At 40.1% G+C, this 25051-nt stretch overlaps 1 protein-coding gene across 1 annotated transcript in view; it reads right to left on the bottom strand.

The window, feature by feature from the left end:
• The window catches only part of LOC131412202 (vomeronasal type-2 receptor 26-like), a 70398-nt gene extending 47854 nt beyond the window's left edge, over positions 1–22544 (bottom strand). Inside the window, 1 exon segment of the mRNA XM_058551834.1 lies at positions 22413–22544. Within this exon segment, the coding sequence (XP_058407817.1) occupies positions 22413–22544 (132 nt within the window).
• Between the last annotated feature and the right edge of the window lie 2507 nt (positions 22545–25051).

Below are 25051 nucleotides of genomic sequence, written 5' to 3'. Positions count from 1 at the left end.
AGTAAATTTCTGTGGTTTATAAGCCACTCAGTCTATAGTATGTTGTTATAGCAGCCTGAACAGACTAAGACAATTACGTATTCTTAAGTTTAAGAATATTAGGTAAAAGAGAAAAAGAATCCCTACCATGAAGACATTCTACTACAGCTCCCGAAAAATTAGTAATACTCTTCCTGGATTCATTTCACGTTGGGATAAAATGGAATTGAAATAAAATTGGAATAAAATGAGAACATGTACCTTTAATAAATAGTTAAACCTGCTCATGTTGATTTAGTTTTTCTTTAAGTCTCTCTGGTAACCTTTCCCCAGCTTGAGATTGGTGGAGCAGAACAGAAGTCATGGAAACAATATGGTCACTGAAGAGACCAGTCCCAAGCTGTGTGGTGTATGAGGATGTAGCGGAGGAAGAACTATTCCTCTATCCTCCAGGTTCTTCTGGTAGATCTAAGAATTAAGTTGACATGAGATAGAATAACAGGAGAAAATTTAACAAAGTTTAATAACATGTATACCTGGGAGAAACCTAAGAAAGCTGAGTAACTCACCAAAATGGCTGAAGTCACCACCTTAAATACCATCTTTAGTCAAACAGAAAGGAGGATGTTAGGGGTAGTTTTTTGGGACTTCAAAGGGGAGGAACTCACATGGAGATGGAAAAGCAAATGTTTGGTAAACAAATGTTTGCTGGGCCATCTATAGACAATGGCACCCAAGGGAGAACTTTGATAAAAAATGGGCTTTACTAGATGCCTGCCTTCCTTCCTGTCTACCACACCTAGAATTATCTATGGTGATAGCTCCTTCCTGGGACAGGCCTTCTATGTTAAATTCTTTTAGGCAGTTAGAGGAGGAAGGTCAAAGCTTCTTTCTGAGTCTTTTGTTCTTAAACATAATCAAGCCAAAGAGACACATTTTGGGGTGGTAAATTCTGATCTCCCACAAGGACATGGAAAAGAGAATCGGCAGTAACAGAGTTCTTAGCCAAAAGGCAGCCACATTTCTTAAATAATAAACATTTCTTATTTAAGAAAAATAAGATGAAGGTGACATAATGTTACTTCATATTAAGGATGTTAATGGAGCATGGGACCCATCCATGCACTAGATCCAGCTATTCCTCCCAATATTCTTTCTCTACCCTACAGGAAAGAGAAAAGAAATTGCGAAAAATGAGCTGTTGGCTGTCAGAACATGAAGGTACCTGCAACCTGATTGAGGAGACCAAAAAGACCTAAAGCATCAAAATCTGACCCAAAAATGTTTCTCAGCAGGGGTTCTGCCGAGCTTCCCTCACTGAATTCCCTTCACTCTCCCTCTGAAATATCCTATCCCTAAATCTTTCTAAATGCCACCCTTTCCATATGTGTCTGACAGCCTGAGTTCCCTGTGACTCAGCTTACAATATGACACTACTCCCACCCCCTTTCTCAGCTACTTAAAAAGGGAATGGTTTTTAAAAAGCAGGGGAAAGGGGAGAAGGAGCAGAGAGAAAAAGAAAAAATATAGATCTATCACAGCTGTAAAGATGCAAAAAAAAGCCAATTTTCCCACCAACCTTGCAAAATCTCTTCATGCATTACTATGACCTATCCCTCTCCCTTCATTAGCCACACACACACATACACACACACACACACACACACACACACACTGGGGAGGGGGATATAGTTACCACCTCTTTATCATTCCCCAAAGGACCCACCAACTACCCCTATACTAGGCACATGACCAAAGTTTTGTCTTAGTGAATATATTCATGCACAAACGCATCCAATCTTCTCATGTCTAGAGGAGTAAAGATCTCTAGTGAACTTTCTGCTCTTTTGCATGCCTTATAACTAACTCCCATGGTAGCTGTTACAAATTTATTATGCTCCCAAATAGTAAGCACGTTCCCTTCACAGGTTTCACCTTTCCTTCTAAACAGTTGCCTCTGGTAACTCTCCCTGATGTTGCCCTATTCCAAGGTCATGTCTCTAAAGCACATATACAGAAAAGGACTTTTCAACTCACCTTTGATGACTCCCAGCAGCCACCTGGCAGTGCTCCTTGGACCCATGAGTTACCTGCAGCAATGTGAAGGGGGTAAGACAGCGAGGCTAGATTGGTGGGCTCCAGGTTTTTCTAGTGTGACTCAACTAACTCCCAAGCCCAAATTATAGGCTAGTGTGTAAAGCCTCCACCAGGAAGCCTATTTGTAAACACTTAGGTTGGTTTTATAGAAAAGAAGAATTGTCCATATGAAGGCATAATAATTGTATATATGCAACTATTATATATGTTCTCAGGATATGCAGACATCTGAAAGGCTTTTTTCTTTTTAACTTGTGGAATATAATGCACACACAGAAAAGAACATATTAAAATGTGTGGTATAAGCAAGGTTGACAAACTTTTCCTGCAGAGGGCTAAATAGTAAATATTCTAATCTGTGTGGATCGTACGGTCTGTCACAACTATTCGATTCTGTAGTTGTTGTGCAGAAGCAACTGTAGATAGTATGTAAGTGAACAAGCATGGCAGTGTTCCAATAAGACTTTATCTACAAAAACAGTCTACAGGATAGATTTGGCCTGTCTGGCCATAGTTTACCGATACCTAGGATAAAGAAAATTCATAAATCAAGTACATAAGCAATCACTAAGTCAAGAAAGACAGTGTGGCCAACACTCACAAGACTTAATTATAAGAGTAGTAGAAATACAGAGAAGGTTGAATTCTCAAGCCCAGTAGGTCTTCTATTCCATGGTCAGGACCCTAATTGGGAAGGAAGAAGACCCTGACAGTTCGAATGAGTATATCTGGGTTGATGCCCTGAAATATCTTGAATTCTTAGATTGCTTTGAGTCTTCTGGGCCTGCAGAAGTGGCCTATGCTTCCACGTTAAAGGCCAGAGCTGCCCCCATGTTTGAAGATGTTAAAGACAATGCAGAGGCTTCCGCTTCACAAAACAGGAGGCACCCTCCTCAGGGTCGACCCACAACCTCCCTCTTGGCCCCCAGACACAACTAACCAGGCCAGGGAAGTGCTGGGCCTGTTAAGAGAACAAAGGAACTACAGGCCAAAGAAGCTCCAGGACATTTCCAACAAACACTGGCAAGAGCTGAAAGAGCATATATGGACCTGGATCCTCAAGGTGCTAGATAAAGGGGGAGAGAGTGAAAGATAAACTTGGATGAGGAAGAGTTTATCGATATGGGAGCACTCACCTGTGATACAGGATATAACACCCTGGCAAGGACCCTGAGACACAAAGTTAGTATGCTTGCAGAATTGCTCTTAGAAGCTTAGAAAAAGTGTCATTCATACTACATAAAGTACGAATACCGGAAATGCTATGAAAAATGGTACAGGAGGGAATCAAAAGACCCAGAAGTGGGCATGCTAGAGGAGACAGATTCTATAAGGCCAGAAAACTCATCAGCTGACTATGTGTTGTAGGAGGGCCTGGAGGATGCTCCATGTACCAAAGTGATAAGGAAGGTGCTGCTGAGAGGGTCACCAGCTTCACTGAGAAGCTCAGTGGTGGCTGTCCTCCAATGACAACACTGCCGTGAGAAGCTATTCAGAATTGGAGCCCAGAGCAGGAAATGGCTATGTGACAGGTCAAGGCTTTGTTACACAGCCCTGCCACTTGGGCTATACAACCTGGCTGACCTATTGGTATTAGAGGTATCTGTTGGGGAAAAGATGCTATGAGGGGAATTTGTGATTTGTTCCCCACAACTCTACGCTCTGTGGGTCTCGAGGTCTTAGTTCTCAGAGGGAGAGTACTTCCATGTGGACACAGAAAGACTCCCATACAACTTTAGGCTACAACTGCTGCCCAGTCACTTTGTGCTACCTTGTGCCAAGAGATCAGAAGGCAAGGGATGAGTCAGAATCCTGACCCTGATCATCAGGAGGCAGTAGGACAGATGATACACAATGGAGACAGGAAGAACATGTTAGATACTGAGATGATCCACTTGGGTGCTCTTGATACTCTGTTTTCTAGTCTTGACAGTAAATGGACAAGCACAGCAGTGATGGCCTGAGAAGGACATAGTGACTAGGACATAGTGACTAGGGGCTCAGAGCACACAGGGTTGAGGGTCTGACTTACCTCATCAGATGAGCCACTAAGTTCAATAAAGGAGCTAGACAAAGATGTGGAGAATCTTTTTTTTTTCTCCTTTGTGGATCTCCTTTGTAGAGCTCTATTTTTCTACCTGGTATGTGAATAATGTGAATATAGGTCATAAAAATCAGCTGCACTGAAACACTTCAGCCAATTGTAGAAGAGGGAGACAATGGGTACCAGCTGTGACCTGAAAACCAGCTGTAAGCAGCAGAAGGTGCTATACTTCATCCCACTAACCTACCTCTTTTCCTCAGGAGAAGAGGCCAACCTGAATCTTGGAAGAGTGGTTCCAAATGGAGTGGACTTATATGAAGGAAGTGGATCTGAGTAGCAGAAAAGGTGAACTGTAGTGGATGCTGTCGTGTGCTACCCAGATCCCACTTCAGGACCAAGGAACTCATTCCTCCAGCTACCAGGAGTCTCAGGTTTGTTGGCTTATAGCTCAGTCACTCTCCAGAAAATGCCCTCAGCCACAGCAAGCTTCTTACTCAAAGTTACATGCTCTCCCTGGTGTCAGCCAACCTCTACTGGCTGGTCAATGTGTGGATATAAAGATCTGGACTCAACTGGGACAACTGTGAAGGGTGAATTCAAAGCCAGATTTCCTAAAAGGATCAGTTGAAGATCACCTCTGCCCAACTCAGCTTCCCTTACTCCTTAGAGATGTTAGTGTTCCCATGAACACTTCTTAATAAACTTATTGCCACAAATCTCACAGTCTCAGAGTCTGTTTCCTGGGGAACCCAAAGTATGGAGGTTCTGTTTCTGGGCTCTCTGTTATGTTTTATTGGTTTATATTTCTATCCCTGTGCCAATATCATCCTGTCTTAATCACTATAGATTTACTATAATATGTATTAGAACATGTCTTCCCACCTTATTCTTCTTCAAGTCACTGGGCTATTCTTGGCCATTCATAGTTTCAGACAACTTTTAGAATCAGCTTGTCAGTGTCCACAAAAAGTCTCATTGTAACTTTGCTTGTGATTGCTTCGAATCTAATGAATCAATATGGAAAGAATTGACAGTTCTTTTAAAATATTGAGTCCTTCAGCCAATGAATTTGGTTTATCTTTATCTAGGTCTTTTTAAATATATCTTAGTAAAGTTTTGATCATTCTTGCCATAGAGGTTTTGTACATCTTGTGTTAGGTTTACTCTGAGTTACCTGATTTTTTATGTTAATGAAAATGGCATCCTTTAAATTTAACTTTCCAACAATTTGTTGTTGATATACAGAAACATTTGATTTTTGTACATTGACTTTATATTCATCAACCTTGCTCATAATTCATAGGTTATTTTGCATTTTCTACATATATACTAACATCCACAAATATGACAATTTTGTTTCTCCCTCTGAAATTCATTTACAGTCATGCACTGAATAACAATGTTTCAGTCAACAACGGACCACATATGTGATGGTGGTCCCACAAAATTATACTGGAGCTGAAAAATTCCTATTGCCTAGTAATGTAGTAGCTATCATAACATCGTAGCACAACACGTTTGTGGTGATGCTGGTGTAAACAAACCTACTGTGCTGCCAGTCATATAAAAGTATAACACATACAGTTATGTACAGTACATACTTGATAATGATAATAAATGACTACGTTACTGGTTTATGTATTTACTGTACTATAGTTTTATCATTATTTTAGCATGTACTCTTTCTACTTATAAAAAAAGACTACTGTAGGGGCCGGCCCAGTGGTGTAGCAGTTAAGTTCACGTGTTCTGCTTTGGCAGCCAGGGAGGTTGCAAGTTTGGATCCCAGGCACGGACCAGCACACCACTCATTAAGCCATGCTGCGGCGGGCATTCCACATAAAATAGAGGAAGATGGGCACAGGTGTTAGCTCAGGGCCAATCTTCCTCAGCAAAAAGAAGAGGATTGGCCACAGATGTTAGCTCAGGGCTAGTCTTCCTCGCCAAAAAAAAAAAAAAGTTTACTGTAAACGGTATGTTGCATTACACCAGCAGCCATCTCAGCCATGTTGTGTTTACTGCGCCTTTGATTGCATCATTTTCTCATGCGCTTGATTTAATCTCATGCTGTTTTATTCATCATAGCCCCTAAGCATACAAAATCCACTGCCAATGTTGCCAGTAAGAGGCCATGTCAAGTGATTGACCTGTCAACAAAATTAAAAGTGATTAAGGACTGTGAATGTGGAAAATTAGTGATGGTTATTGCTTACCAGTCAGGCAAGTCCCATTCCACCATAGCTACATTCTTGAATAACAATAACAAAGGAATGGAAGCTGTTGAAGGATCTGCTTCATTGAAGGCAATGAAAATAACAAAAATTTGAGAAGGGCCTGTATCAGACATGGAGAAACTTCTGATGACCTGGATTAAAGACCAGACACAGAAGTGTAGCCCTCTCAGCACCATGATGATCACAGCCAAAGCAAAAGTTTGTTTTCCATGTTGAAAGAAAAGACTGGACCTGACTATGATGTCAAATTTACTGCTAGCTCTGGGTGGTTTAAAAAATTCAAGAATCATTATTCATTACGTAATGTGAAAGTGAGTGGTGAGTCTGTAAGTGCTGATGTGAAGGCAGCCAAAGGACTTTTGGAAACTCTAGATAAGCTGATTGTGGAGGAAAATTACTTGCCAGAGTAATATGGATGAAACCTCCCTATTCCAGGAACAGATGCCCGAAAGGACTTTCATCCACAAGGAAGCCAAGTCAATACCAGGTTTCAAGGCTTTTAAAACTGCCCCCAGTCTTGCTTGGGGGCAATGTTGCAGGCCACAAATGGAAACCCTTTGTGATTTGGCACAGTGAGAACCTCAGGGACTTCAAGTATATCAGTAAGCACACACGGCCAGCATACTACAGAAGCAAGAAGAAGTAATGGATGACCTAGATCCTCTTCCAAGATGCCCTCCTGAATTTCTATGCCAGCAAACTGGAGAAGTACTGTTTGGAAAATAACATACCTTTCAAGATTTTCCTTATTGTTAATAATGCTTCTGGACATCCTCCTTTTATGGGCGATCTTCATCCCAATATCAAAGTGGTATTTCTCCCCCCAAACACCATCTTTTTTATCCAATCAATGGATCAAAGAGTTACAGCAACTTTTAAGGCCTACTACCTCAGGAGGACCTTTGCCCAGGCTATCGCTGCAACTGAGGAAGACACTGAGAAGACGTTGATGCAATACTGGAAGGATTACATCTATGACTGCATCAAGAACCTTGCTTGGTCTTGGGGTGATGTCACCAAGGAGCATAAGAATGGCATCTGGAAGAAGACACTCAAGAGGTTTGTCCATGACTTCAAAGGATTTGCCAAGGATTAGGAGGTTGAAAAAAATCAGCAAAGCTGTGGTTAAGACAGCAAACAACTTTAACCCGGCTGTGGATGAGGGTAACATTGAGGAGCTCCTAGAGGTGGTTCCTGAGGAATTGACTAATGAGGAGTTATTGAAACTGGAATAGGAATGCATAGCTGAAGAAGAGGCAAGAGAAAAGGAGACTACAGGAAAAGAAAAAGAAGAACCTTCAAGAAAATTCACAGGAAAGGGTTAGCAGAAGATTTTGCAGACCTCAGCAAGCTCCTCAAAAAGTTTGAAAACATGGACCCCAACACCAAAAGGTTTTCATTAATAGAGAGGAATGTTCATCGTGCATTATCTGCTTACAAGCAAATCTGTGATGAAAAAAAGAAATAAATGCAGCAAACCACCACAGACATATTTCTGAAAAGAGTGACCCCTCCTCAAGAAGAGCCTCGGGCAGTCGTTCAGGAGGTATTCCAGAAGAAGGCATTGTTATCATGGGAGATGACAGCTCCATGCATGTTATTGCCACTGAAGACCCTCCAGTGGAACAAGATGTGGAGGAGGAAGACAATGATATTGATGATCCTGACCCTGTGTAGGCCTAGGCTAATGTGTGTGTTTGTGTCTTAGATTTAACAAAAAAGTTTAAAAATTAAATAAATAAATAATTTTAAAAATAGAAAAATGCTTATAGAATAAGGATATAAAGAAAGAAAATATTTCTTCACAGCTGTACAATGTATTTGTGTTTTAAACTATTAGAAAAGAGTCAAAAAGTTAAAATATTAAAAATTTTATAAAGTAAAAAAGTTACAGTAAGCTAAGGTTAACTTATTACTGAAGAAAGAAAAAATATTTTTTATAAATTTAGTGTAGCCTAAGTGTCCAGTGTTTATAAAGTCTACAGTGGTGTACAGTAATGTCCTAGGCCTTCAGATTCACTCACCACTCACTCATTGACTCACCCAGGGCAACTTCCAGTCCTGCAAGCTCCATTCATGGTAAGTGCCCTATACAGGTGTACCATTTTTTATGTTTCATATCGTATTTTTACTGTACTTTTCTATGTTTAAATGTATTTAGATACACAAATATCATCGTGTCACAATTGCTTATAGTATTCAGTACGATAACATGCAGCACAGGTTTGTAGCCTAAGAGCAATAGGCTATATCCTATAGCCTAGGTGTGTAGTAGAATATACGATCTAGGTTTTTTGTGTAAGTGCACTCTATGATTGTATATATTTTCCACAACCATAAAATCTCCTAACCACACATTTCTCAAAATGTATCCCCGACTTTAAGCAGTGCATGATTATATATTTTTTTCTTGCCTTAAAGCACTGCTAGAAGCTCCAGAAAAATATTGAGTATTATTGAAAAAGGCTTAAGGCAAATGGAGACTAGCATAAGATGCAGCCAGATTTTGTAAGGCATGGTAATGAATTTGGATTTGTTTTTAATTGAAATTAAAAATTATTGATAACCTTACATAGAGGAGTAAAGTGATCAGTTTAATATTTTTCAAAGACTATTCAAACTTCTGTGTGGATAATGAATTAAAGGAGAGTAAGAGAGAGACCTGATCTTTTTCATGGACACATATACAAAAATCCTTTGTAAAAAAATCTGCAAACAACAATAATGACCAAAAAAGTATATTTATGAGGGTTTTCCCAGGAATGCATATATAATCAACCAATATTTGACAAGAGAGCCAAGAACACTCATGGAGAAAAGATAGTCTCTTCAATAAATGGTGTTGTGAAAACTGGATATTCACATGCAAAATAATTAAATTGGATCCCTATCTTACACCACTCACAAAAGTTAACACAAAATGGATTAAAGACTTAAGCATAAGACCTGAAACCGTAAAATGCCTAGAAGAAAACATAAGGGAAAGCTCCTTGGCAACAAGATTTTGGATATGACAACAAAAGCACAAGCAACAGAAGCAAAAATAAACAAGTAAGACTATATCAAACTAAAAAGCTTCCGGACAGCAAAGGAAACAATCAATGAAACAAAAAGGCAACCTACTGAATGGGAGAAAATGTTTAAAGCCATATATCCAATGAGAGGTTAATGTTCAAAATACATAAGGAATTCAAACAACTCAATAGCAAAAAAACAAATAACCTGATTAAAAAATGGACAAAGGACCTCAATAGACATGTTTCCAGAGAAGATATACAAATCGTCAACGGGTACATGAAAGGGTGCTCAACATCACTAATTATCAAGGAAATGCAAATCAAAATCACAGTAAGATATCACCTCACACCTGTTAGAATGGCTGTTATCAAAAAGACAAGAGATAACAAGTGTTGGCAAGGATATAGAGAAAAGGGAACCCTTGCACTGTTGGTGGGAATATAAATTGGCACAGCTACTATGGAAAAAATTAAAAATAGAAAAAATTAAAAATAGAACTACCATATGATCCAGCAATCCCACTTCTGTGTATATATCTGAAGGAAATGAAATCACTATCTCAAAGAGATATCTGCAACCCCATGTTCATTGCAGCATTATTCACAATAGCCAAGACATAGAAACAATCTAAGTGTCCATTGACAGATGAATGGATAAAGAAAAGGTGATACATATATACAATGGAATATTCAGCCATAAAAAGACGGAAATCATGCCATTTATAACAACATGGATGAACCTTGAGGGCATTATGCTAAGTGAAATAAGTCAGACAGTGAAAGATAAATACTATATGATCTCACTTATGCGGAATCTAAGAAAGCCAAATTCATAGAAACAAATAGTAGATTGGTGGTTGCCAGGGCCTTGGTGATGGCAGAAATGGGGAGATGTTGGTCAAAAGGTACAAGCTTCCAGTTAGGAGATGATCTGGGGATCTAATGTACCAGACCGTTGGTGACTATAGTCAACAATACTGCTTCGTATACATGAAAGTTGCTAAGAGGGCAGATCTTAAATGTTCTAACCACACACAAAAAAATGGTAACTATATGAGGTGATAGATGTGTTAACTAACTTTATTGTGGTAATCATTTCACAATATATACTTATATCAATCATCACATTGTACACCTTAAACTTGCACAATGTTTATGTCAATTATATTTCAATAAAGCTGGAAAACTATATAAATGACATGTTTAAATTATATTTTTGATATATTGGATTAAATAACAATTTAATATTAATTTCACCTGTTCTTTTTACTTTTTAAAGTTAAATACCACAAAAATTTAATTATACATGTGAGGAGTTTCCAGAAGTGCAGAGAGAAGACCTTGACAACGCCTCTCTCCAAAAGAAGCAACTAAAAAACTGGCAAATTACCAAAAACAACCATTTCATAACTCTGGAAATTAACTAAAGGAATATAGCAAGTTGAAAAAACATTTATTCAAGTGAAACTACTGAACTTGAGTAAGAACAACAGTGTCTGTGACATTTCAACTTGGAACTTGTTCCATTCTCACTTCCCCCACTCAGCAACATAATGCAGTATTGATAGGACTGGTAGCCTTGCTGGTGCCAGAAGGAGTTGATATGATTTGGGGCTCCAAGCAAAAGTCCCATGTTCATAGCTCCGTGGAAACAGTCCTTGGTAGCAAACAGCCAAAGGCCAGCATAGAAGCTGCCTCACACTATAACAACAGTTGGGGCAAGCAAGAGACCAGCCAAAAATTAAAAAGAGAGATCTAGGGAATGAGAGAGTCCAAATGAGGATTTGAAAACTCTGACATTTTCGGGCCGGCCCCGTGGCTTAGCGGTTGGGTGCGCGCGCTCCGCTGCCGGCGGCCCGGGTTTGGATCCCCGGCGTGCACAGACGTGCGGCTTCTCCGGCCATGCTGAGGCCATGTCCCACATACAGCAACTAGAAGGCTGTGCAACTATGACATACAACTATCTACTGGGGCTTTGGGGGAAAAAATAAATAAATAATTAATTAATTAAAAAAAAAAAAAGAAAACTCTGACATTTTCCTGCTGATCTGGAAGGCTGTGCACATGGGCACAGCTACATTCATACACAGAAACACCAGAGACGGTCCCAGTTTACTATTCATACCTGACTGCCCTTGAGACCCTGTGCAAGCAGGAAGTGAAAGCCCAGGCACTTTCTGCTTGTTAACTCTCTGAACTTTGAATGCATTCCCTAACCCACACACAGATCCCTTTTGCAATGGATGAAAGCCTAACTAACTCAAAGCATTTAATCATTGGCTGACCACTAGGCTATGCTGACCCAGGGTGCTACCTAGGAAGCCAGAAATGACAACAACCACAAGAGGTGATATCGAAATCCAGAGTAGCTACAATTTATTAGCTAAAATGTCCAGTTCTCAACAACAACAACAACAAAATACATGACACAAAAATCAACTGGAAAGTGTGGCTAGTACACAGGAAAGAAAGGCAATCAATATAACCTGTCCCTGAGGGAGCCCAGATGTTGGGTGCAGTCGATAAAGACATCAAATAGCTACTAAAAATATGTTTAAAGAACTAAGTGAAACCATATTTAAAGAATTAAATGAACGTATGACAACATTGCCTACACACACACACTGAAAAACCAAATAGAAGTTCTGGAGTTGAGAAGTAAAATAACTGAAATTAAAATTTTACTAGAGGAGCTCAGCAGCACATTTGAGCCTGCAGAAGAAAGAATCAGCTGACTTTGGCATATATCAATATAGATTACCCAGTCTGAAGAACAGAAAGCAAAAAAATGAAAAAAACTGAACAGAGTCTCAGAGACTTGTATGATACCATTAAGTGTACCAACCTATGTGTAATGAGAATCCCAGAGACGTGAAAGAGAAAAGGGCAGAAAAAATATTTGAAAAAACAATGATTGAAAACTTCTCAATCCGATAAAAACATTAATCTACACACCCAAGAAGTCAATGAAATTCAAATACGATAAAATCAAAGGGATCTACACCTACACACATCAACATCATAGTCAAACTGCCAAAAGACAAAGACAGAATCTTGAAAGCATGTTGAATATCTTTTGAAGTACTTATTGGCCACTTCTATATCTTCCTTGGAAGAAAAGATCTATTCAGATCCTTTGTCCATTTTTAATTGGTTATTTGTCTTTTTATTATTGAGTTGTAAGAGTTCTTTATATATTCTAGATACAAGCCCCTTATATGATCTACCAATATTTTCTCCCATTCTGAGATTGTCTTTTCACTTTTTTGATAGTATCTTTTGAAGCACAAATGCTTTTAATTTTGATGAAGTTTAATTTATCTTCTTTTATTGCTTATGCTTTTGATGTCATATCTAAGAATATATTGCCAAATTGAGATCATAAAGAAATAACCCCTATGTTTTCTTTTAAGAGTTTTACAGATTGAGCTCTTACATTTAGGTCTGTGATCCATTTTGTGTTAATATTCGTATATGGTGTGAGGTAAGGGTCCAACTTCATTCTTTTGCATGTGGCTATCTAGTTATTCCAGCATCACTTATTGAAAAGATTATTCCTCTCCTATTGAATGGTCTTGCAGCCCTTGTCAAAAATCAAGTTGAGCATGGACCCATGGGTTTTTGAATTCTCAATTGTAGTCTACTGTTCTATATATCTATTCTTATGCCTTTACCACACTGTCTTCATTATTGTTGCTTTGTAGTGAGCTTCGAAATCAGGAAATATGAGTCCTCCAACTTTGTTCTTTTTCAAGATTGTTTTGGCTATTCAGGGCCCCTTGCAACTCTATATGAATTTTAGAATCAGCTTGTCAATTTCTACAAAGAAACCAGCTGGGATTCTGACGTGGATTGCATTGAATGTTTAGATCAATTTGGGGAGTACTGCCATCTTAACAGTATTCAGTCTTCGGATCCATGCACATAGGATGTTTTTCTATTTATTTACATCCTCTTTAATTTCTTTCAATGATGTTTTGTAGTTTTCAATGTATAAATCTTGCACTTCTTTTGTTAAACTTATACCTAAGTATTTTATTATTTTTGATGTTATCATACATTGAATTATTTTCTTAATTTCATTTTTATATTATTCATTTAAAGTGTATAGAAATACAATTGATTTTTATACATTGATCTTGTATCCTGCAACCTTGCTGAACTCATTTATTAGTTCCAATAATGTTTTAGTGGATTCCTTGAGATTTTCTATATATAATTCATGTCATCTGTGAATAGATAGTTACCTCTTCCTTTTCAATATGGACTCCTTTTTACATCTTTTTCTTGTCTAAATTTCCCTGGCTAGAACATTCAGTACAATGTTGAATAGAAATGATGAGAGTAGACATCCTTGTCTTGTTCCTGATCTTAGGGGAAAAGCATCGAGTCGTTCACAATTAACTATGATGTTAACTATGGGTTTTCATAGATGATCTTTATCAGGTTGAGGATGTTTCCTTCTATTGATAGTTTGTTGAGTGTTTTTATCATGTGGAATTTTGCAAATGCCTATGTCTATTGAAATGATCCTGTGGTTTTTGTTCTTTATTCTATTGATATGACGTTCACTCCTTTCTTCTCTTAAATGATTTAAAAGAAAATTGCATAAAACAATAACTATAAAACTGTATTGTTGGGGTCATAATGTATTAAGATATAACTTTCATGACAACAGCACAAAGGAAGGGGTAGGAAAAAAACTATATTTGAGCAGTTTCTGTATACTATTGGAATTAAGTTAATATTAATCTGACATAGTTTAAGCTAAAGTGCATATTACCTTCCCCAGGGAAACCACTAAAAATAATTCCAAATATACAGTTTTCTTTTTATCAACAAAGGATGTACAATAGTACACTTGAAAACATCTATTTAACACAAAAGAAGGCAGTAAAAGAGGACAGAGGCCTCTTGAGATATGAGATATATAGAAAACAAATAGCAAAATGGCAGATGTATATCCAATCATATCAATATGTAAATGAATTAAACACTCCAATAAAGAGCAAGAGATTATCAGACTGGATTTCAAAACAACAGAATCTAACTGTAAGCTGTCTATAAGAGACACACTAACTTCAAAGACACAAATAGGCTGAAATTAAAAGGATAGAAAAAGAGATACAGTGTAAACATTAACCAAAAGAGAGCTATAGTGGCTACACTAATATCAGACATAATAGACATTAAGGGGGAAAAGATTACTACAGACAAAGAGGAACACTTTATAATATTAACAGGGATTATTCATAAGGAAGATAAAACAATTTACATATATACATATCTAACAATAGATCTCTAAAATATATGAAAAAAACTGAATGAGTTGAAGGGAGACTTCAATACTCTACTCTCAATAACTGATAAGACAATTAGGTAGAAAATCAGCAAAGATATAGAAGACTTGAACAACACTGTCAACCTACCTGACTTAATTGACATATATAGAAAATTCCACCAAGAGTGGAATATACATTTTCTTCAAGTGCACATGGAACATTATCTATGATAGACCATAATCTATTATCTAATTATATATCTAATTTATACTAAGCCATAAAACTAGTCTCAACAAATTTAAAAGGATTGAAATCATAAAGTATATTCTCTGACTACAAGATAATTAAGTTAGAAATCAACAATAAAAGAAAATTTGGAAAATCCACAAGCATTTGCAAATTAAAAACACATTTCTATATAACCTACGGGTCAAAGAAGAAATCACAAGTTAAATTAGAAAGCGTTTAGAACTGAATGAAAATGAAATCACAATATATCAAAATTTATGGGATGCAGCTACAGCAGTGCTTAGAAGGAAATTTATAGCTTTAAACACATATATTAGCAAAGAAAAAAGATCTCAAATCAATAATCTAAGGTTTTATCTTAAGAATCTAAATAAAGAAGAGAAAACAAAACCCAAGACAAGTAGAAGATAGGACATCATAGACAAGTGGGAATCAATGAAATGGAAAATGGAAAAACAGTAGAGAAAATAAATTAAATCAAATGTTGGTTCTCTGAGAGAACAGTTTAGTGGTTACCAGGGGGAAAGGGTTTGGGGGCCGGGCACAAGGGGTGAAGGGGCACATTTATATTGTGACTGACAAATAATAATGTACAACTGAAATTTCACAATGTTATAAACTATTAGGACCTCAATTAAAAAATAGTTGGTTCTCTGAAAAGAGCAACAAAATTGATAAGCCTTCAGCTAGACATCAAGAGAGAGAGAGAGAAGACACAGATCACCAAAATCAGAAATTAAATGGGAATATAACCATTACCCTAGAAAAATTAAAAGAATTGTAAGGAAATACAGTGGACAATTTTATGCCAACAAATTAAACAACTTAGATGAAATGGGAAAATTCCTAGAAAAACATAAATTACCAAAACTGACTCAAGAAGAACTAGATGATTAAAATAGACCTACTGGGATAGGAACCAGCATGATGAGACAGGGCCATCTGCAAGGCCCCTGGCCTAACAAGATAAGGCCCCTAACCAATCCACAAGCTAGGAGAATCAGATAGAGACCACCAAGATCCACATTCCACAGTTTCGGGACTTTCCTGGGCTTACGCATGCACCCTAGCACTCAGGAGTCCACTGAAGGTGACCCTAGCTCCATTAGCATAGTAAAAATCACACCCAGGGCTGGAGAGCTAGCATGCTAATGATACACGCATCGCATGTAGTAGCATGCTACATGACAGCGCAGGTGCAAGCACAACCCTACCTCTACATGCCATGACAAGGCACTCCTCCCCAGCATTCTCCTAATAAAAGTCCCAGAATCCCACTCCCTAATGAGCCAGTCACCTGCCCCTTTCCTTTCTGCACCAGGTCCCTTGTGCCTTTCCTGCACACAAGCTAATCAACTTTTACTTTCCTACTCCTGTTTGTTGTCTCTCTTGATTTCTATCCTGGGGGACAATGAGAACCCAGTGTGCTGGTAACACTACAACAAGTAAGGAAATGAAATTAATAATTAAAAATCTTCCCACAAAGAAAAGCCAAGGTCCAGATAGCTTCACTGGTACATTTTATCAAACATTTGAAGAAGAAGTAATTTCAATACTTCACAAACTCTTCCAGGAAATAGAAGAGGAAGGAATGCTTCCCAACTCATTATAGGATGCCAGAATTACCCTAACAGCAAAGCCAGACAAAGATATTACAAGAAAACGATTGCAGCCTTCCTCCAGTAATCACACTAGCACAGTTGAAAGTCCATCAATTCCTAGAGACCCCTGCTTCTGAAATTCACCAATGCCTAAATACCAGGCTCCCAACTTTATACAAGATCAGCTCTGGCTTTGTTTGGGAATACTGTCCCTTACAAGCAGTCGTCCCTTGCAAGAAAACAGAAAGTTCACCTTTTTTTACATAAGATATCAAGTTCAATATGTTGTTAGTTCACAACCTTTTTGCTGGTTCAACTCCAGTTTACAGTTACTTATTAGTTCAGACTAGTGAGTGACAGATTCACTAATGCAGCCTTGAGATGATCAAATTCAATCTTTCCAATTTGTCCAGTGCGGTGTGAAAAGGTGACGTCTGAGGCATTTAACTGGGTCCTGTCCAGTGAGGTGTGAAAAGGTGACGTCTGGGTCATTTAGCTGGGCACTGCACAGTGCGGTATGAAAAGCTGAACTCAGGTCATTTAGCTGCACACTGTCCAGTGCAGTGTGAAAAGATGACATCTGGGTCATATAGCTGGGCACCATCCAGCGCAGTGTAAAAAAGTGATATCACATCACTTAGCTGGCACTGTTCAGTTCAGTGTGAAAATGTGATATAAGAGTCATTTAGCTGGGCAATTAGCGGTGCAGTGTGAAAGGGTGATGTCCATGTCATGTAGCTAGCCACTGTCCAGTGTGGTGTGAAAAGGTTACATGGGGTCATTTAGCTGGGCACTGTCCAATGCAGTGAGAAAATGTGACACTGGCGTCACTTAGTCGAGCACTGTCCAGTGTAGTGTGAAAAGTGTCGTCGTGGTCATCTGGATGTCCTCTGTCCAGTGCAGTGTGAAAAAGTGATGTCCATTTCATTCATCTTGGCAAGGTCCAGTGCAGTGTGAAACAGTGACGTCTGGGTCATTTAGCTGGGCCCTTCCCAGTTCATTGTGAAAAGGTGACATCCAGATTATTTAGCTGGGAACTGTCCAGTGCACTGTGAAAAGGTGATGTCTGGGTCATTTAGCTGTGCACTGTACAGAGTGTAGAGAAAAGGTGACCTCAGGTCATTTAGCCTGGCACTGCCCAGTGAAGTGTGAAAAGGTGACATCCGTTTTATTTAACTGGGCATCTTCCAGTGTGATGTAAAAAGGTGACATCTGGGTCACTAGGCTGGGGACTGTCCAGGGCGGTGTGAAAAGGTGACATCTGATCATTTAGTTGGGCACTGTCCAGTGTGGTGTCAAAAGGTTACATCTTGTCATTTAGCTGGGCCTTGTCCAGTGGGGTATGAAAAGGTGATATCATGTCACTTAGCAGGGCACTGTCCAGTGTAGTGTGAAAAGGTGACGTCTGCGTCATTTAGCTAAGCACTGTCCACTGCAGTGTGAAATGTTGATGTCCTGGTCATTTACCTGCCAACGGTCTAGTGCATTGTTAAAAGGTGATGTCTGGATCACTTAGCTGGGCACTGTCCGATGTGTTGTGAAAGGGAGATATGTGGGCCATTTAGCTGGACATGGTCTATTGCAGTGTTTTAAGGTGATGTCCAGGTCATTTAGCTGGGCAGTGTCCAGGGCTGTGTGAAAAAGTGACGTTGAGTCACTTAGCTGGACATGGTCCAGTGCAGTGTGAAAAGTAACATCTGAGCAATTTAGCTGGGCACTGCCAGTGAGATGTGAAAAGGTGATATATCGGGTCACTTCACTGGGCACTGTCTAATGCAGTGTGAAATGGTGACGTCCTGGTCAATTAGCTGGGCTCTGTCCACTGTGGGGTGAAACGGTGACATCAGGGTCATTTACTGGGGCACTCTCCAGTGCAGTGTGAAAAGGTGACATCTGGGTTATGTTCAGGGCTGTGTGAAAAGGTGACATTGGGTCACTTAGGTGAACACTGCCAGTGCATGGGAAAAAGTTGACATCTGGGTCATTTAGCAGGGCATTGTCCAGTGTGGTATGAAAAGGTGACAACCAGGTCATTTAGATGGGCAGTGCCCAATGCAGTTTGAAAAGATGATGTCAGTCAGGGTCATTTAGCTGAGCACTGTCCAGTGTGGTGTGAAAGTTGACATCCTGGTCATTTAACTGGATTCCGTCCAGTGTAGTGTGAAAAGGTGTTGTCCACGTCATTTACTTGGGCACTGGCCCATGTGGTGTGATTACATGACCTCCAGTCATTTATCTGGGCCCTGTACAATGTCGTGTCAAAAGGTAACATCCTGGTCATTGAGCTGGGCACTGTCCAATGCAGTTTGAAAAGGTGACATCCTGGTCATTCAGCTGGGCAATGTCCCGTGTAGTGTAAAAAGGTGACGTCTGGGTCATTTAGCTGTGCATTGTACAGTATTGTGTGAAAAGGTGACATCACCTCACTTTGCTGGGCATGGTCCAGGAAAGTGTGAAAAGGTAACATCTGGGTCATTTAGTTGCGCACTGTCCAGTTCAGAGTGAAAGGGTGACACTGGGTCACTTAGCTGGGCACTGTCCATTGCAGTGTGAAATGATGACGTCTGGGTCATTTACCTGGGTGCTGTCCAGGAGAATGAGAAAGGGTGGCATCCCATTATTTCAGTTGTGCACTGTCCAGTGCTGTGTGGAAAAGTGACATCCAGTACATTTAGCTGGGCACTTTCCAGAGCGGTGAGAATGGGTACTATCTGGGTCATTTAGATGTGTAGTGTCCAGTGCAGTGTGATAAGCTGACATCTGTGTCATTTAGCTGGGCACTGTCCAGTGTGGTGTGAAAAGGTGACATCCAGTTCATTTAGCTGGGCACTTTCCTGTGTGGTGTGAAAAAGGTGACATTGGGTCACTGATTTGGTCATAGTACAGTGTGGTGTGAAAAGGTGACATCTGGGTCATTTAGCTGGGCAGTGTCCAGTGCAGTGAGAAAATCTGACCCCCGGGTTATTTAGCTAGGCACTGTCAAGGGCAGTGTGAAAAGGTGACATCAGGACATTTAGTGGGGCACCGTCCAGGGCAGTGAGAATTGGTGACACCTGGAATACCTAGGCAGGCACTGTCCAGTGCGGTGTGAAAGGGTGACATCCAAGTCATTTAGCTGGGCACCATCCAGTGCAGTGTGATAAGGTAACATCCAGTTCATTTAGCTGGGCACCGTCCAGTGTGGTGTGAAATGGTGTCATCTGGATCATTTAGCTCGACACTATTCAGTGCAGTGCAAAAAGGTGACATCAGGTCATTAATGTGGATACTGTCCAGCACGGTATGAAAAGGTCACATCCGGGTCACTTAAGTGAGTATTGTCCAGCAGTGTGAAAAGGTGACGTCTGTTTTATATAGCTGGGCACTGTTCAGTGCCATGTGAAATGGTGATGTCCAGGTCATTTAGCTGGGCATTGTTCAGTGCAGTGTATAAAGGTGACATCCTGGTCATTTAGCTGGGCAATGTCCAGTGTGGTGTCAAAAGGTGACATCTGGGTCATTTAGCCAGGCACTGTCTAGTGCAGTGTGAAAAGGTGATGTCTGGGTCATTTATGGGGCATTCTCCAGTGTTGTTTGAAAAGGTGACGTCCATGTCATTTAGTCATTACAGTCCAGTGCGGTGTAAATAGGTGATGTCCAGGTTAGTTAGCCTGGCATTGTCCTGTGAAGTATGGAAAGGTGATGTCAGGGTCATGTAGCTAGGCACTGTCCAGTGAGGTACACAAAGGTGACATAAGTGTCACTTAGATGGGCACTGTCCAGTGCTATGTGAAAATCTGAAATCCGTGTCGTGTATGCGTGCACTGTCCAGCACAGTGTGAAAGGGTGACATCCAGGTCATTTAGCTTGGCATTGTCCAGTGGAGTGTGAAACGGTGACGTCTGGGTCATATAGCTGGGCCCTGTACAGTATCGTGTGAAATGGTTACATAATGGACATATAGCTGAACACCTTCTGGTGTGCTGTGGAAAGGTGACTCCAGGTCATTTAGCTGGGCACTGTCCAGCGTGCAGTGAAAAGGTGACGTATGAGTCATTTTGCTTGTCACTGTCCAGTTCAGTGTGAAAAGATGACGTCCAGGTCATTTAGCTGGACACTATCCAATGTGGTATGAAAAGGTGATGTCCTGGTCATTTAGCTGGGCACAGTTCAGTGCTGTGTGTAAAGGTGACATGGGGTCTCTTTGGTAGGCAGTGTCTAGTGCAGTCTGAAAAGGTGACATAGGGTCACTTAGCTTGGCCCCTTCTGTGCAGTGTGAAAAGGAGACATTCTGGTTATTTAGCTGTGTACTGTCCAGTGCAGTGTGAAAAGGTGATGTTTGGACCATATAGATGGGCATTGTCTAGTGCTATTTGAAAAGGTGCTGTCTAGGTCATTTGCCAGGGTGTGTCAGGGCAGTGAGAGAGGGTGATCTTCAGGGCTTTGATCTAGGCACTGTCCAGCGTGGTGTGAAAAGGTGACATCCAGGTCATTTAGCTGGACACTGCACAGTGCAGTGTGAAAAGGCAAAATTGGGTCATTTAGGTGGGCACTGCCCAGTGCAGTGTGAATAGGTGATGTCTGGGTCGTTTTGCAGGGCACTCTCCAGTGCAGTGTGAAAAGGTGATATCTGGGTCATTTAGCTGGACACTGTCCAGAGGATGTGAAAAGGTGACCTCGGGTCATCTACCTGGGCTCTGTACAGTGTGTTGTGAACAGGCGACATCTGCTTCATTAAGTTGATCACTGTCCTGTGTGGTGTGAAAAGGTGACATCCGCGTAACTTAGATGGCCACTGTCTGAGACTGGATTGGTGGTTACCAGAGGGGAAGGGGGGAGGGAGGAGGGTGAAAGGGATAATTCGACACATGTGTGTGGTGATGGGTTGTAATTAGTATTTGGGTGGTGAACATGATGTAATCTATGCAGAAATAGAAGTATAATGATGTACATCTGAAATTTATAAAATGTTATAAACCAATGTTACTGAGATAAACAAAAAATTAAACAACAACAACAAAAAAAGATGGCCACTGTCCTGGGTAGTGTGAAAAGGTGATGTCTGGGTCATTTAGCTGGGCACCGTCCAGTGTAGTGTGAATACAAGAGCTGGGCTCTTTACAGTGTGGTGTGAAAAGATAACATCTGGGGACTTTGCTAGGCACTGCCCACTGTGGACTGAAAAGGTGACATCGAGTCACTTAGTTGGGCACTGTCCAGGGAAGTGTGAAAGGTTGATGTCAGGGTCATTTAGCTGAGCACTCTCCAAAACAGTGTGAAAAGGTGACATCTGGTCATTTAGCTGGGCACAGTCAAGTGCGGTGTGAAAAAGTGATATCCAGGTCACTTACCTCGGAACTGTCCGTTACATTGTGAAAAGGTGACATCTGGGTCATTTAGTGGGGTTTGTACGGTGCAGTGTGCAAAGGTGACCTTGGGTCAAACAGATTGGCATTGTTCAATGTGGTGATAAAAGGTGACTTCTGGGTCACATAGCTGGGCACTCTCCAGTGCAGTGTGAAAAGTTGACATCCGGGTCATTTAGCTGAGCACAGTCAAGTGTGGTGTGAAAAAGTGATATCAGGTCACTTAGCCGTGCACTGTCCAGTGCGGTGTGAAACGGTGACATCGAGTCACTATCCTGGGCGCTGTCCATGGTGGTCTGAAAAGTGATGTTTGGGTTATATATTTGAGCACTGTCCAGTACAGTGTGAAAAGGCTACGTCTGGTCATTAAGCTGGGCACTATGCAGTGCAGTATGAAAAGGTGACCTCGAGTCATTTTGCTGGGCACTGTACAGTGCGATGTAAAAGGCGATATCAGGTCATTTATCTGGGCACTGTTAAGTGCGGAGCGAGAAGGTGATGTCCAGGTCATTTAGCTGTGCACTGTCCAGTGCAATGTGAAAATGTGTTGTCTGGGTCATTGACCTGGGCACTGTCCAGAGCAGTGTGAAAGGTGACATGTGGGTCATTATCCAGGCTCTGTCGAGTGTGGTGCCAAATGGTGACGTCCAGGTCATTTAGGCGGGCACTGTTTACCGCAGTGTGAAAAGGTGACATCCGGGTCATTTAGCTGGGCACTGTCCAGTGCAGTGTGAGAAGGTGACATCAGTGTCATTTAGCTGTACACTGTCCTGTGCTGTGTGAAACGGTAACCTCCACGTGATTTATGTTTGCAGTTTCCAGTGCGGTGTGAAAATTGATATCCTGGTCATTCAGCTGGGAACTGTCCAGTGCATGGTGAAAAGTGACATCTAGATCACTTAGCTGGGCACTGTCCAGTGCAGCGTGAAAACTGACATCCTGGTCATTCAGCTGGGAAGTGTCCAGTGCATGGTGAAAATGTGACATCCTGGTCATTTAGCTGTGCACTGTCCAGTGCAGTGTGAAAAGGTAACATCCAGCTCATTTATCTTGGTCCTGTCCAGTGCAATGTGAAAAGGTGATGTCCAGGTCATTTTCTCTGGGCACTGTCCAGTGTGGTGTGTATAGGTGACGTTCAGGTCATTTTGCTGGGCACTGTCCAGTGCGGTGTGAATAGGCGACCTTGGGTCATTTAGTTGGGCACTGTTCATTGTGGTGTGAAAAGGTTTCTTCAGTGTCATTAGCTGGGCACTGTCCAGTGCTGTGTGCAAAGGAGACATCTGGTTCACGTAGATGGGCCCTGTCCAATATAGTGTGAAAAGGTGATGTCCATGTCATTAAACTGGGCACTGTCCAGTGCAGTGTGAAAAAGTAACATCCAGGTCATTTATTTTGGTAGTGTCCAGTGCAGTGTGAAAAGGTAACATCCCAGTATTTAGCTGAGCACTGTTCAGTACCGTGTGAAAAGGTTACCTCGAGTCATTTAGCTGGGCACTGTCCAGTGCACTGTGAAAAGATGACGTCCAGCTCGTTTAGCTAGGCACCATCCAGTGCAGTGTGAAATGTTGAAGTCTGGGTGATTTAGATGGGCACTGTGATGACTGCTATTACCTATTTTTTATTTGTATATATTTGAAATCCAAAATGCCAGAACACAAGTGTGAATTATATGATGAAGTTTCTGAACAATTCACATTTACTTAACAAGGAAAAAAGTCCTTTGAAGCTCTTTGTGTTGTATGCAACTGTTCAGCTGATATCAAAAATGGTGGAAAGTCAGATATAAACCAGCATATTCTAAGCACTAAGTTTAAGAGATGTACAATTTCTTCAACTGGTATCAAAGAAAGTGATAAAACAACACATTTTTTGATTAAGAGAAATTCAGATGAAGATAAAATAATCACAGAAAAATTGTAATGGATGGCCTTCCACACTGCATATCATTAGACTTTCAGTTCAAATGACTATTTGAACATACTGCTTCCAGAGTATTTTCTAATTCTAAAATTGCAAGCACATTTTCACATGTGCAATTTTTTCTCATGAAAAAGTCTTGCTTATAAGGCTGAGTGAAATCTATTCCAGGTAATACTTCAGAAACAAGAACAAATTTTTGCAGAGATTATCTTATTGAATAAGATAATTGGGAGTTAATGAAAAAATTTGTGGTGGAGACAATACGAATACAAATTTTAGTGAATATTTACATAAAGGTGCAGACGATATTTATTCAAAGGTGAAACAGAATAAATAATTCTCTGAAAGATGTTGGTTGTCTTGCCCATATTCTGCATAATGCTGCTCAAACAGCATTTAATGTCTTTCTATTAACATAAAAGCCATTGTCATTAAATTGTTCTCTTCAGCATTTGTACTCTTTGAACTGAATGATTAAAAGATTTTTGTGATCTTGTTGGCATTCAGTATTCTTCATTCTCTGGAATTCAAAGGCCCACTGGCTCTCTTTAACAGATACAGTTGGGAGAATCCTCAGTTTATTTGAAGCACTGGAATCATACTTTAATTCTGAAGAAAAAGTCTCCAAATTTTTGTTGACTTTTAAAATAATCCACTGAGTGAAGCTTATTTCTTGTTTATAGTTTTTAATATCTTTCTCAATAGGATAATGCAAATTGGAAGAGGAGCAAACAGTGACACTGAAGTACTCTATTGTTTAAAGGAAATTGTTGAACGTATTAGAGAAAGAATTAATGAAAAGTTTCTCTCTTTAAAGTGTCAGGACAATTCTTAAAGAGACAATCTTACCTATGAAAATGAAAAAAAATTCTGATTTGAAATGGATAAATTTTATGACACTTGCCATGACTACCTTTTGAAATGGATTTCATTCTTTGAAGAATTTGATTTTTTTACATGGATATTGATATAGAGATGCTAAGTAATACTGAAGAATGGAAAGTTATGTCATGGAAGATGGTACTATGTGCTTCAACAAATCAAACTGGAAGATCAGTTCTCAGAGTTATTATTTTTTTGCCAACACATGTTCAGTATACCAACTCACAATGCTAATGTCGAGAGGGTTTTTTCATTAATGAATGTTAGTGGACAAAAGAATGAAATAAGTTGATGTGACCACTGTAGAAGCTATGTAACAATGTAAATGGAACATAGATTGTAACTGCAAGGAATTTTACAAGCAAATTCTGCAAACAAGGAACTGTTAAGGAGATCCAAAT

The sequence above is a fragment of the Diceros bicornis genome, chromosome 1 (assembly GCF_020826845.1).
Source record: "Diceros bicornis minor isolate mBicDic1 chromosome 1, mDicBic1.mat.cur, whole genome shotgun sequence".
NCBI classification, from domain to species: domain Eukaryota; kingdom Metazoa; phylum Chordata; class Mammalia; order Perissodactyla; family Rhinocerotidae; genus Diceros; species Diceros bicornis.
This window is presented reverse-complemented; position numbering and strand designations above follow the sequence as displayed.